The following is a 14,098-nucleotide window of genomic DNA, read 5'->3' as shown; positions in this document are numbered from 1 at the left end:
GGTGACATACTTATCATTTTTGGTTTACATTGTACTTCAAGGTGGTTATAAAGCTGAGGAGAGATGCCTTTAGGTCACTTTTGTAGTGCGGGAACTGGAATGAGATTCAGAGTAAATCTCCAAATTTATCCACTTGTAGAGTTTGAATTGTCTTTGATATACATATGAAGTTGTAACAATCATAGCATATGAACCGAACCATCAGGCAAACTAGAGTTTGTTCTAGGTAATATTTTGGTAACAGGTCCAAATCCTGGAACTTAGGGGGTAGAGCTCACTTTCAAAGCAAGAAGTATCCTCAATTCAAGTAATTATTCGCTTCTTTGTTATGCGGCTTCATAACTAGGTCAGCTTTTGTTCTCGACAAGCAGTGATGCTGTCAAATTATCAAGTTGATTCAGAAGTAATTATCACACAGGGTGTATACTGTGAGTGTCAAAAGGGTTAAATTAACCAAAAAATCTTGAGCTAATGTGTTGGCCTTGCCTTGGGTCATGGGATGGGAGCCTGGAAAACCTCGGGCTGATCAGAATACTGAAAAAAGAAATTTTCTACCCTACAACTGCTTGATTGAAGATCATGTTAGCCTTGGCCCCCGGGTCTTGCTGCCCTATACCCCCTAACCAATTGGTTCAAGTGCATCCCCTATCGTCCCTACAGCTCACTAGTGTCTGAGCAAGGTTCACTTTAATCCACCTTGGTCTGAAGGACCATTTTAAATTTTTAGACTGGTCATATTGGAACTTCAAGCAGAAATTTAAGGCAATGTACTGGCCAGCCAACCAACCTCTCACTTCACAAAGCTGGCTTGGTATATTTATACTATATGTACAGCATGACTACCAGGTCAGACCAACCAGTGATTTTTAAAAGCACTTGGCTCCATTTATTGGGAGATTTTGCTGTGGTTAATTTGTGAACAATTGAACGCTCCAAGCTCCAACGCTTCAAATTCCAAGCTGCATCTTGACTCGAGGTGATCTTAGACAGTTTATTATTAGTCATTTTGTTGTGGAATGTACATTATACAACGATGAGAGAAATATCCTTTATACTTATATACAAGATAAGTTCCCTAGTTTTAAATATATAAACAGCACTGAAAAAATCCTATTTATAATGAAACAGAACAAACCATGTATTGCGAGTTCCATATCTACATACATCTACAATTGCCTTATGAAGCGAGAAGAAGTCGAACCTGTAAATAGTAGACAAGTATAGATTAGTCCTATTAGACACAGTAAGATATCACATTATATTACGTTATATTATCACCACTGTATGTAGTCCTTTGCTTATCACCATGACCTGTACTTAGCTTGTTTAAGCATAAATTTACAATAAAGGTCTTTCATTCATTATTCTTTTGTGTGATTGTAAGAGGGTGTGTTGAAGCCTTTACTGAGTCCTCAGGCCATATATTGTTGTTTTTTTTTCGTTTCCTAAAGTTTGTTTGACCAAGGAGGTTTTTGGTTTGACATACATGTACCAAGGAGGTTTTATACCTCCTTGCATGTACCCAGGGTCAGACTCTACAGATCAGCTCCCTTCCAGCAAAGAGATAATATTTTTTCTATACAGAAGCAAGGACATTATATAATGTCCTTGACAGAAGTAATGATGTACTTGCACCTTTGATCTTGCTTCCCCATTACGACTGGGTAGCACACATGCCCTCGAGGCAAACTTTAAAAATCGTGGCTACTCCTAGCCACCGGACAGAAACCTCTGCTTTTTTCAACACCTACGTGTACTGCATCCATCATCCCATGGTAGCTGAGGAAATTCTATCTTTCCATGTACCAATTGTCTTTGGCTCTATGCAAATCAGGGTAATTCACACCTTGACATTAATTGGGATATTCACAGCCAATACAGACATCCCTGAAAGAATAAATTGAATTCTGACAATCCCTCCTGTGCTTGATTTCCTAAGAATACCTTCCTTCCAAGAGTGCTGGCATTTACTTTTAAAATTAGCTGGTATACCTGGAGATGTTTTCTTTGGAGCACAGTGCTCCCATCAAACTTACATGTTTGTGCCTAAATCATGGACTGATAGGCTGAACTGTCAATCAAAAAAAAGAAAAGTCAGTATTTTTAAGGTTTAAGGAACCCCACAAACAAGTTCAAAAAGGAAATCCATAAAGCTCTCGAGAAATTGAAAGACGAGTTTCTGGACCAGGCCACCTATTTCAAGCTCAATCCCAATACAGAACAACCCCCAGCATTCTACGGCCTTCCCAAAATCCACAAACCCGGTGTCCCTCTACGACCCATAGTATCCGGTATAGGATCTGTCACTTATAACCTAGCAGGTCATCTGGCTAAGATCTTGGGACCGTTGGTGGGAAAGTCTCAACACCATGTACAGAATAGTGCAGACTTCGTCCAAAAAATCAAAGACATCACTGTAGCAGAAGATGAAATCATCACTTCATATGATGTGTGCTCGCTTTTCACTTGCATACCCCCTAAGGAGGCAGTATCAGCAGTTCGGGAAGCCTTGGAGGCCGACGACACACTTGCTGACAGAACCAAACTCTCCGTGGACCACATATGTGAACTGCTAGACCTCTGCCTAGGGTGCACTTATTTCACTTACAAACAACAGTTTTTCCAGCAAGTGCACGGCTGTGCTATGGGATCACCGGTATCGCCCATTGTTGTGAACCTGTATATGGAGAAGTTTGAGAACAAAGCCCTCAGTACTTTCAATGGCCCTCCCCCAGCAAACTGGTTTCGCTATGTAGACGACACTTGGTGTAGGCTAAAGAAGAGAGTAGCTGATGACTTCTTTGACCATATTAACCAGGTAGATGACAACATCAAATTCACACAGGAGTCGTGTCAAAACAACATGCTCCCCTTCTTAGACACCAAAACCATCATAGAGAAGGACGGCAACCTTCAGTTCGAAGTGTACAGGAAACCGACCCACACTGATCAATATCTGGCCTTTGATTCCCATCACCCTTTGGAACACAAACTAGCAGTGATTAAAACTCTCTTCCATTGAGCAGACAATGTCATTACCTCAGACGAAGCAAAAACAGAAGAACACAGACATCTCCGTGTGGCTTTAGCCAAGTGTGGCTACCAAAATTGGACCTTCAACAAGGCCCTCAAACCTTCTGACCAGTCTAAGAAAACACTCAAGTGCAGACCATTGACCAACAGAAACAAGGTCAACATTACCATTCCCTACGTCCAAGGAGTATCGGAAAAACTCAGACGTATCTTCCAAAACTTCAACATTGCCACTAACTTCAAACCTCACTCAACTCTCAGGCAGAAACTAGTCCATCCAAAAGACAGGCCTGAAAAAGGCATCAAAGCCAATGTCATCTACAAACTGAAATGTGAGGAACCGAACTGCAATAACATGTACATTGGGGAGACAAGTCGACCACTAAAAGAAAGGTACAAGGAACATTGCAGAAAGAGCGCTAACCGCTACTCCTCTGCCATTTACCACCATCTAAAACACAACCAGGGACACTCATTCAATTTCGAATCCACGGACATCCTAGATCGTGAAGAACGCTGGTTCGAACGGGGAATTAGAGAAGCAATATATGAGAGGATGTACAACCCCGCCCTCAACAGGAAAGGGGGTCTACGCGTTCAACTTTCAGGCACCTGGGATAATGCACTGCCCACCACCCCCCACCCCAGGACAAGCAACATTTAGTTACTGTACTAGAACAACAGTAGCTAATTGAACTATTGGCATAACTTTGTCTTGAATTAATCTTCTTTTTGAAGACTACTTCAAGACATCCTAAATTGTCTTTACCTCATTTACATATCTATTCAGAGTTTTGGTATAAAACCTGGTGTTCTCAGTCCTATCGTTAGTCACTGACGAAAGACAGTGGATACTGTCTGAAACGTCTGACTGTTTCAAAATCTTATCCAGTTGCTTGAGTAATTATTTTTGGCGTATCAGTATTTTTAACTTCAACAGGGCCTCTGCTTTTACCAAGGAGGTTTTATATAATATATAGAACCTCCTTGCTTTTTACATCCTACCCAAGAGGTACCCATCTTTCAACAAGGGTGGCACATTTAGTGCTTTTTCACTTGTGTGAATTTGTTTCAGTATCAAATTAATTTCTTATATTGCAAGTTTGATTAACACATTTGTCAACAGTTAACTTATTTAACATTTTAAGACATATTTTTCAACAGTTGACAATAGTCATGCCTGGCCATGGCTGCAGGTACAAGATTCAAGTCAGATTCTGTTAAATAAAGCAGTTGGCTATAATATAAGAGATGGTGTGATTTGTCCTACTTCCCCAATCCTAAAATCCCACATGATTCTTGTTTACCTATCAATGTATAAAAATTCTTTCCATGTACCAATTGTCTTTTGGCTCTATGCAAATCAGGGTGATTCACACCTTGACATTAATTGGGATATTCACAGCCAATACAGACATCCCTGAAAGAACAAAAAATTCTCACAATCCCTCCTGTGGTTGATTTCTTAAGGATTCCTTCCTTCCAAGCATTTACTTTTAAAATTAGCTGGAATAACAATTAGCTGGCACAAACTAAAGCATAAGCCAACCCTACAGCTTTCGATGCTCAACAGAATGATCGAACCGGTAGAGCAGGCGAAACTGCTAGGGATTGAAATGGACCAGCAGTTAACGTGGGGTCTACACCTGGACAAAGTTAAATCCAAAATGACAAGCGCTTTGGCAGCACTAGCAAGATCTCGTGACTACCTCACGAGCGACACGTTAAAAACAGTCGCACAGTCACTTGTCCTAAGTCACATGGATTATTGCTCTTGCCTCTTGTCAGCTAGTTCTCAATCTCACTTGAATAAACTACAGATTCTACAAAACAAGGCAGCTAGAATTGTCCTAAATGCAAAGTATGACTCCAACATAGATGACATGCACAGGAGGTTGAATTGGCCCAAAGTTAATGTAAGACTATACACAAGCACTCTCTCTTTGTTTCACAAACTTCAGGCGGCCCAAAAACCAGAAGCTATCTACAAAAGGTTACAGAGAATTGACAATACACATCAACACAATACCCGTCTTGCACAAGGAGGGGGTTTCAAACTGCCAAAACCCAGAACCACCTCAGCTACCAGAACCTTTCTGTACAGATGTATTAAATCATAACGGGGGGTGCCCAAATATCGGACGTTTTTTTACGCGCTGGAACTCACGGCGCTCCATTGCTGGTTGCCAGAGAATGGTCATGTTTTAATGAATGAATTTTGAACACATTTATCTAAAGACCATACTTGGACAAAAAATGTATTCATACTGTTCATGGGCCCTTCATGCTCCGCGTTACATGCGGAAGACGCTGTGAGACATTTTCACGAATGTACCTTCTGATTTAGTGCTACGCCAGATAGTGTGCCTAACTTCCTACGCTTTGGTAATTTTGCTCTCTTCGGAAGTTAGTGATGAAGTTAGGGAAATGTAAATTAGGCTTGAAGTCTGCTATATTCTAGCTTTCTTTTGACCGGAAAATTTTGACTGTGTGCACTTCTCACGTCATGTGAGAAGGGCTATATCTAGCGCATCCCAGTTCATGTTTCCACGGGAAATAGGCTACTACGCGGCCCGACGTACGTATTGAATACGGCCCGACTTACGAAATCATTACGAATAAACGACACCGCTGACATCAACAATACTCCGTCTACTTATTGGGAAATATCTTCGCCATCTCTGTATTCAGTTTCATTTTCATAGACGGTACCAATCACATGTTAGAGCGTAACAAAACTGTGCGTTGAATCGTTTCGCCACCATCGCGGCCCCCAAAAATGGCGGGAAAACAACGTCGTCAGACGACAGCAATGTTTACGTTGTTTTTCTTTGGTCGGTTTTCTTCTCAACAAACACTTAAAGACCCAAATTTTTAGTGTTTTATGAAGTTATTTTTCTTATGTGTATGATAGCTGTGTGACTTATGTATCTGCTTGGCACAGGTCGTATATTTAGGTGCCGGGCCGTCTAGCTACGCAGTGACCCTCTACTTAGCGCTACCATCATTATTGTCAAAATACTACTTTTCGACAAAACAAGAAATGAATATGTACACATATGTTTTGAATGTAAATGACAATCATGTGCATGAACTTGGGTTATTTACCTTCCTTATCAGCTTAGTTATTGGACACAAACACGGCGTACTTATGCAAAATAAGATCAGTAAAAAATCCGTGCGATGTTAGGGCGCGTCGATGTTTGGGCGCCCCCCGTTATATCACCTTTCCACAGCACATAAAAACATCCGCACCTTCACTGTTCAAAACATTCCTCAAAGAAAGACTGATTACACTTAAGTACACAAATAAGCCATTACAACACTGGTGGTAGCTGAATGTATGTACATATGTATTTCAAGTTGACCTCTGACCCCTCACGCTCTTTTTATTGCATCACATTTGATTTTGTTCATTACTGTCTGTCAATTGTGGATGTCATGTATCACATTTGAGTTTGGTCATGACTGTCTATCATTTGTATATGTTTTCTTCTTGTATTTTGATTTTAATGTATCAATGTGAATGGACTCCAGGAAGAATAGTGTAAGATTGTGATAATTGAACACTAATGGAGATACCAATAAAACAAACAAACTGAGAGAGTAGATTTTACGGCATTATCTTAGAGAAAGCACCAGGTTTTTAATAGTGTATAGTCAGACCAAGGAAGTCCTAGTGGTCAGACTGTAACATGTTCCCTCTGTTGTATGCATAAAGTCACAGCCCACACAATGAAAGACAAAGCAGAAAACAAGGCCATTGTACACTCCTTGTGCTAGTGTAGAAAACAAAGGTCTATCCATGCTGTATAATGTGTCTGGTGTCCATAGGATTGTTTGATGATTTCAGGATAGAAACTATTCACATCCAAGTAAAGTTTGTTGTCTAAAATCTAGGTTAGTTTGTTTGTGAGACAAGTACCAACAATGATTTTGTGCAAGCTGTGCCTGGTATAACTTAACGCTTACTGAAGTTTTAAACAGTTGGGCTGCTTCAGGATGAGAAGAGGTGGCCATTTTCAGAATGCTTATACTGACTGTTTCAAAGTTAACAGAGGGATGTGAATTGTGCTATCCTGGCTTTTAATGTTATGTTGGATAGCGGGGAGGATAGCGAACCCGGCGGGTTCAGTTTTTGTCCCGCTGTATACATTTGGCTGAATTCACGCCTTTTACACCTCTTGGACCTGAATTTTTCTTCCCCGGGGTTTGTCCAAACCTGTCGGGATCCATAGTTTTTGCCATTTTTTCCCGGCGGGGAAGAACAGTTTGCCGGCGGGAAGAAGCACTCTTCCTTGCGGGAAGAAGCATTCTTCCTTTCGGGGCTGTAGTTTCACACCTCGGGATGACCAAAAAAGAAAGCGGGGTGCTTCAATTTCCCGCAGTTTTCTTGCATTTATCATCAATGATATCATAAGTTGTGAACATTGCAGAATAATGATTTTCATATCACTATACTCAGTAGACTAAGAGCTACGCACTGATGTCTCACTTGAAGGTAGAACATCAACTTTGCTTGAATTTCCAAAAGGCTAGTGTCTGTCTAAATCTCAAGTGACTGGTGTTTATCAATGTGGTATTGGAGGAAATTTCTTAAACATTATGAATCCATGTATAGGGACGTGAATTATGCCGTTAGATTAGACAATGGACTATCAAACTCCTTTCCTTCCGTAGGCGGAGTAAGACAAGGATGTAATTTAAGTCCTTTACTATTTAATCTATTCTTAAATGGCATATCTAAGTGTTTTGATCCCACAAAATGTGATCCTGCAGTCCTAACTTCAAAATCCCTAAATTGTTTATCCTGGGCAGACGATCTCGCTCTGATATCATCGTCAAAACAAGGGCTACAGCATTGTATTGGTTGCCTAGAAAAGTATTGTAAGAAATGGAAACTATCTGTCAATGTTTCAAAAACCAAGGTTCTTGTTTTCGGTAAAGGTTCTAAGAAGAAATACAAATTTCATATTTATGACAAAGAAATAGAAATAACTGACAGCTATACCTACCTCGGTATTCCTTTTACATCTTCGGGTAAATTTCAAAACTGCCAGGAAATATTTAAAAACCAGAGCAATAAGAGCACTTTTTAAACTCAAGGCTCTTCTACTCTCTAACAATGACATTTCAATCAATCTTGCGAAAAACCTATTTGATAAATTCGTCAAGCCCATCTTTATGTACGGCTCAGAGATCACATGCTTTGACTGTTCTTCCAAAACTATGAAAATTATTGCATCGCAAACCGGTAACATCCGTGAATCTTCTCAAAAGGTTCTGTCAACTTTACTGAAAATACTTGATATTCAAAATCAAGATATTCCTGCCACCATTCGAAAAACCACCTCTTCTGAATCTAATAGTACTTATGTTATATGTTTCGAAAGATATACAGATAAAGAAATACTAATGCGCCATGCCAATAGCCAAACTCTACGAGAGAACGGCTTCCAAATTATAAATCTACACGCAAATCAACATATTCCAGAATTTGACATCATTGATATGCGTTTCCATAAATTCCTGTTAGGTATACATGCCAAAGCCTCAAACGATGGTGTCGGAGGAGAATTGGGAACTTTCCCATTGATGATGGACGCAGAAATGCAACTTGTAAAATACTGGCACCGCTTAGTTCATTTACCCGAAGATACCTTACTTCGGGAGGCATACAATGCTGTTCTTCTAGGAGAACATGATTGGATTGTCCACGTGAAAAATATCCTTAACTACCACGGTTTTGGACATATATGGCTGAACCCGAAGTCATACCATATAGAAATAATCAACACTCAGCTACGACAACGCCTACAAGATATTTATATACGAAATTGGCATTGCGCTATTCGAAACAATTCCAAACTTTCCTTTCTTTCTACCGTAAACAAGATTTATAAGCAAGAAAAGTACCTTTCAAACAGTAAGAGCCTCGACGTACGTAGGGCAATCACAAAACTCAGAATTGGCTGTCATGAATTAAGTATAGAAACGGGGAGATTTAAAAAAACTCCCTATAGACCAGAGGGTGTGTCCATTTTGTCCAGAGGTAGTTGAAGACGAATATCACTTTTTGATTGTATGTCCCAAATATTTTGATATACGTAATTCACTATACTCAGTGCTATCGTCGGACTTACCAGGATATATCTCAATAGACTTGAATAGTAAATTTAAGTACATAATGACATGTGACAACCCATGAATGGTATACATTGGGAAATATATCAAAGAATGTCTAGACGTTAGAAACTCCTCCAATAATTGTAAAATCCCATTGACATCCCATACTACTACACCATACTGTATAAGATAGACTAGCACACCATATTGTATAAGATAGACGGATTAGCCTAATAGAATGTTATCTATGTACCAGTGAATGCCATACTTTGTACCTTGTACAACTGTTGTGCAATGAAGTTATTATAAACAAATAGAGCACATTAGTTCTCTCCAAGCAGAGGTGTGGGTCTGGCTGTTTTTCAAGTGATTTAGGCATGATTGTCCAAAGTACGTTGGCGACATAACCAAAAGGGGGCAAAATAGAAAGCTCGACAAAAACACCTAAAACTCGTCAAAAACCAATCGGACCCATTCCTTTGCTTGGAGAGTACACTGCTCCAAAGAGAGTACACTGCTCCAAAACTGTACCACTGCTAGGTACGGAAAAGTCACATTTGCTATGTCTTTCAAAATATGTATGATATGGAATAAAGATTTATTCTATTCATATATATTGACTGTACCATTTCAACATCACTTTCAGCTTACGACACTGCAATATCATTTAACCTTTGTGGCCCATATAATATCAACATACTCATATTTTTGAATGACTAATTGTAACATATCAGTACACAAGACACATATACTAGTCCTGTGCCACCAAATGATTTCAACCCTATCTAGGCTTCCCCCTTATAACTTCCAAACCGCAAGGTGCGTGATCAAATTTGCAGGGGGTGATATTAAAGTATGTAAATATCAATCACTATCCGTAATAAACCTTGATTATTTGGCGAAGATGATGTGTTCGTGGAACTCTAGTTTTAAATGAAAACATTAGGCAAACTTTTGTTCCACAGAATACTTGAGATTTGGCGCCAAAATCCTACAATAGGGGCTTTAAAGAGGAAACCGTGAGGAACGGGCTATGTTTGGCTCATGTGATTTATAAATAGTCATCATGTCTGGCGGGTTGCTCGGACTAAGTCAATCCTTTTCCTCCAGTCGCTACGGTCCGCCGTTAAGTGCTCTACTCTTCAGAATAACCTCGACGTCCCCTGCAAGTTGGTTAATGTAGGTCCGCCGGGGTCGCCCGACACTGCAGTGTCCATGAGTTGGTGTCCAGAGTAGGAGTTCACTTACAAGCTCATCTTTATCTCCATGAAAAATGGAAATATTGTTTTTGGAGTGTATGTGTGTCTGTGTGTGTTTCCGGACTTTTGTAGTAAGCATAACTCAAGAACCTCTGGATGGATTACAATGATATTTGGTATGTGGGCGGGTGTTGTGAAGCCAAAATTGTGGGCCCCCTGGTATGTGACCTTGGTACTGCAGCAGAACTTCAATTTTTGTATCTTTTGACCTGGACGTGCTATGGTCTTGATTTTTTTTGTGGTAGATAGCTTGTGATGTAATTAAGAAATGGTGTAGATTTTGGCCCGCTAGCAGCTTGCTCTGGAACTGCAGGGGCGTTATTGTGAAAATCTTCTAAGGAGAATAACTGAACAAAGGAACATCAGATTTCCATGATATTTAGTATGCAGGTAGCTTAGACAGAGATATACACAATGAAGTGCAAATTATGCTAATTGGGACTTAATTTGCATAGATAATGAGGAAAATTTATATTTGCAGTGTCTTCCATTGACAGACTCAAACAAATGTAAAATATGTAGTTTATGGAAAGTAGAGCATCGACAGATACAAATTATGCAAATAAATTCCTGATTTGCATAATTAATGCAAAAACACCGAAATTCATCAAATTTGAAAATCAAAGGACTGTTAATATTGTAACATGTGTGAGTAAGATAAAGGTGTTTATGATTAAGCATACATTATGTAAATGTGTTAGTTATTTGCATAAATAGAATTGTTCATGGAGGCATGAGGTCGCGGAACTCTTGTTGTTTCTGTAGCTATGTCCTGCAAACCTTAAGCCCTTCAAATAGATAGTAAAATCGTAATTTTATACACATTAGAAAGTAAGTCCTATTTGGCATTATATATGTCTGACAAATGTATGTCTGCATTGCAGCTGTTTAACAAATATCCATCAAGAAATACTACCTTTAAAATATGTTTCTTCCACCCTATCAAATTTGCCAAGGAGTAAGCTAAGCAACCACCATGGGCTGGAGACATCTACCGGCCTTTGTAAGTACTGCAGGATTCCTAGTCCTGGCCGTGGGCATGGGAACAACTGTCTGGGCCGCTGCTGACTTCCACGAGTACGGAGAAGCCGTTCATGCCAAGAATGAGATTCTGTACGTCACACGCGGGCTGTGGAGTGTCTGCTATTCAGCGTTTGGACTGACGGAATGTGAACATCTAGATGCAGGTATGTCATTGATATCGGAACCCGAAACTTGAATAAGAGGGAGGTTATTAGGCCCACAGAAGGCTATAGAATTATGTCCAAGCAGAAATTTGGATGAATGATCACAACGTTTTCTGGCAGGCGATGGACTGTTGGGGAGGCACGGTCAGCAGAAAACACGACCATCTTCCAGCATGTGCTTGGAACTTGATATTGATCATAGTCTTGAATGAGGAAATGTTGGAGCAGGGCAAATCTAGAGGTTAATCTGGTGGTGACGACGTGAGGTCGACAACTCTTTATAGTCAATATCCATTACTATGGCAACCAGACGGGTTCTTTGTCCTTTATATTACTTTTCTCCTTTCGTAGGAAACATTGCGCCGCAAGACCACGCCGTCCGTTTCTTTGTGATGATTGGGGCCTTGTTGGCCGCCGCTGGTCTCGGCTTGGAGGCTTACTACATCCGGAGAGACCATATGGGCGAGGCGGTCCCTGTTATCGTGAAATATGCGAGCGGCGTCCTTATTCTGGCTGCAGGTAGGCAACTAGGATATCAAGTAAATCCCATCTGCAAACGTTCCGTCAGTCCTTCTGCGGCTTCCCCAGACACGCTCTAGTCTGCAGGCTGGGTCCTAGTTAGCCGATAGGGAGGGTAGGAATCAATGTAATAAAAAATGCAGCAGTTCCTAAAGATATTTCTTCACTGTGAAAGTTTGATTGTGAACTCAGACGTTCGTATCTTTCCCATGATTAGTGTATTTCACTCGTATTGTCTTCAATGAGTAAGTGCGAATATAAAAGATCTTTATTGACACAACAAAAGCACAGAGACTTTCGTAAGGTCTACTACATCTCTACATACATACAGACGACTAGGTGCATACCGAGTTCCATTACACACAATCATATACTGCATCTATGCATACTGAGTACATACAGACGAATAGGTGCATACAAATGAGTTTAATTATACACAATCATATGGGATAGAGCAACATATCGTAATTTCACGTGTCATATATACTTAAACATTGCTTGTTCTAATGTCCAAACATTCTTTGATGTATATATTTATCTGTATACAGTAAGGATTATCACCTACTAGTAGTAGTATGTAATTGAATCTATCAACAGAATATAATATTATGTATATTGTATTATGATGTTAAGTTTTTTTAAGATACTTTTATTTTGTATTATGTTCAATAGTTGTTACCATACACTCTACCGTGTACAATTGTCGTGCAATAAAGTTCTTCTATATCCCAACGACCTATAATGTAATTGTAGTCTTAAGGGATTCCTTTTAAACAACAGTGTTGGTGTGATTTTATGTTTTCATTGCTATCATTTTCAAGAAAACTGGTCACATTCTCAGCCCTCCAGATTCATGTTCAAGTGATAACTGTCCATTTCTACTTCCAGCGGTGTGCACATTGGTAGGAACCCTTGTTTACACAGCAACCGGGCCGAAAGGGTGGAACATCAACGATCACATCCAGTTTCCTGGTACGGTGTTCGACGGTTCTAAGTGGCAGTTCGGGTACTCAGTATACTTGGCCTGGGCGTCTGTGGTACCGTTACTGGCCGCAGGGTGCGCGCTCTTACACCAGGCACGGACTCTAAACAAAGATGTCAGCAATGACTTTGGAGCTAATAAGATAGAAAACTTTCACACACATCACGAGATACATAACATTGAATAGAACAGTTACAATTTAATTTTTTTCTTGGTTCAGTGCGTTGTTGTATCTTTAACTCGTTGAAAGGCACGCACCATCTTCTTCAGACTGAACTGGCTGTCCTTCCTTTTTATGTAGTTTATTGTTTATCATGTATATTTGTGCTTATCTGCATTTGTATGATATTTTCTTGAATAATAAAAAAAGACAAAAAATATTGAATAGACCGCGATTTCGGAAATACAGCTATCATTCACATTATTCACAGTGTTGGCACTGAATTAAAACTCAATGGAAAATGATTAGATGCATACAAAGATATTTACAGTGATAGAAAAGAAGCGTTTTTGTACTATGTACGTGTAATGATATATGTTTGTGTAAAGCCAGTAGATTCATTAGGACTTGAACTATGTAATCTGTATCTGATGGCAGCCTCTGGTTGGACATTAGAACGGTTGTCTTGTGATGACGGAGTAGCAAACAAACTTCTGCCACTGGTTATGTAGACAACTAAACGTAATAAATTCAAAAATGACTATAAAATGTTAATGTAAAGAATATATCATTGTTACTTTCCAGTGCACAAGAATAGCGACACAAGGTTTCGTCTAATGTTAAAGTGTATTTTAGATACGGACACTCCAGTTCATATAAATCCCAAACAATCTGCCAGGGCATATGTATGGCCCTCTTTATCATCAGCGGCACTTACGCCTGTCGAATAAGCAGCAATTTGACCATATCCACTGAGCGTTGCTGATATGGGAATTCTTTCCTTTCAGTGCCTACATTGCACATACTATGTCTACATGCTGTTCGATGCTGA

At 39.8% G+C, this 14,098-nt stretch overlaps 1 protein-coding gene across 1 annotated transcript; it reads left to right on the top strand.

Moving 5' to 3' along the window:
- Positions 1 to 10,382: 10,382 nt before the first annotated feature.
- On the top strand, positions 10,383 to 13,486 carry LOC136426028 (claudin-11-like). Its single transcript, XM_066414960.1, has 3 exons — positions 10,383 to 11,605; positions 11,957 to 12,124; positions 13,013 to 13,486. The coding sequence occupies exons 1-3, from the start codon at positions 11,395 to 11,397 to the stop codon at positions 13,291 to 13,293; spliced, it is 660 nt and encodes a 219-aa protein (XP_066271057.1). The 5' UTR covers positions 10,383 to 11,394; the 3' UTR covers positions 13,294 to 13,486.
- The last annotated feature ends 612 nt before the right edge of the window (positions 13,487 to 14,098 follow it).

The sequence above is a fragment of the Branchiostoma lanceolatum genome, chromosome 19 (genome assembly GCF_035083965.1).
Source record: "Branchiostoma lanceolatum isolate klBraLanc5 chromosome 19, klBraLanc5.hap2, whole genome shotgun sequence".
Lineage (NCBI taxonomy): Eukaryota > Metazoa > Chordata > Leptocardii > Amphioxiformes > Branchiostomatidae > Branchiostoma > Branchiostoma lanceolatum.
The sequence above is the reverse complement of the archived record's forward strand: the minus strand, read 5'-3'. Positions and strand labels throughout refer to the sequence as shown.

Coding starts and splice junctions, on each gene's coding strand:
- LOC136426028 (XM_066414960.1), top strand. CDS start 11,395: ATGGGCTGGAGACATCTACCGGCCTTTGTAAGTACTGCAGGATTCCTA. Junction 11,606..11,956: donor ATGTGAACATCTAGATGCAG/GTATGTCATTGA, acceptor CTCCTTTCGTAG/GAAACATTGCGCCGCAAGAC. Junction 12,125..13,012: donor CGTCCTTATTCTGGCTGCAG/GTAGGCAACTAG, acceptor TTCTACTTCCAG/CGGTGTGCACATTGGTAGGA.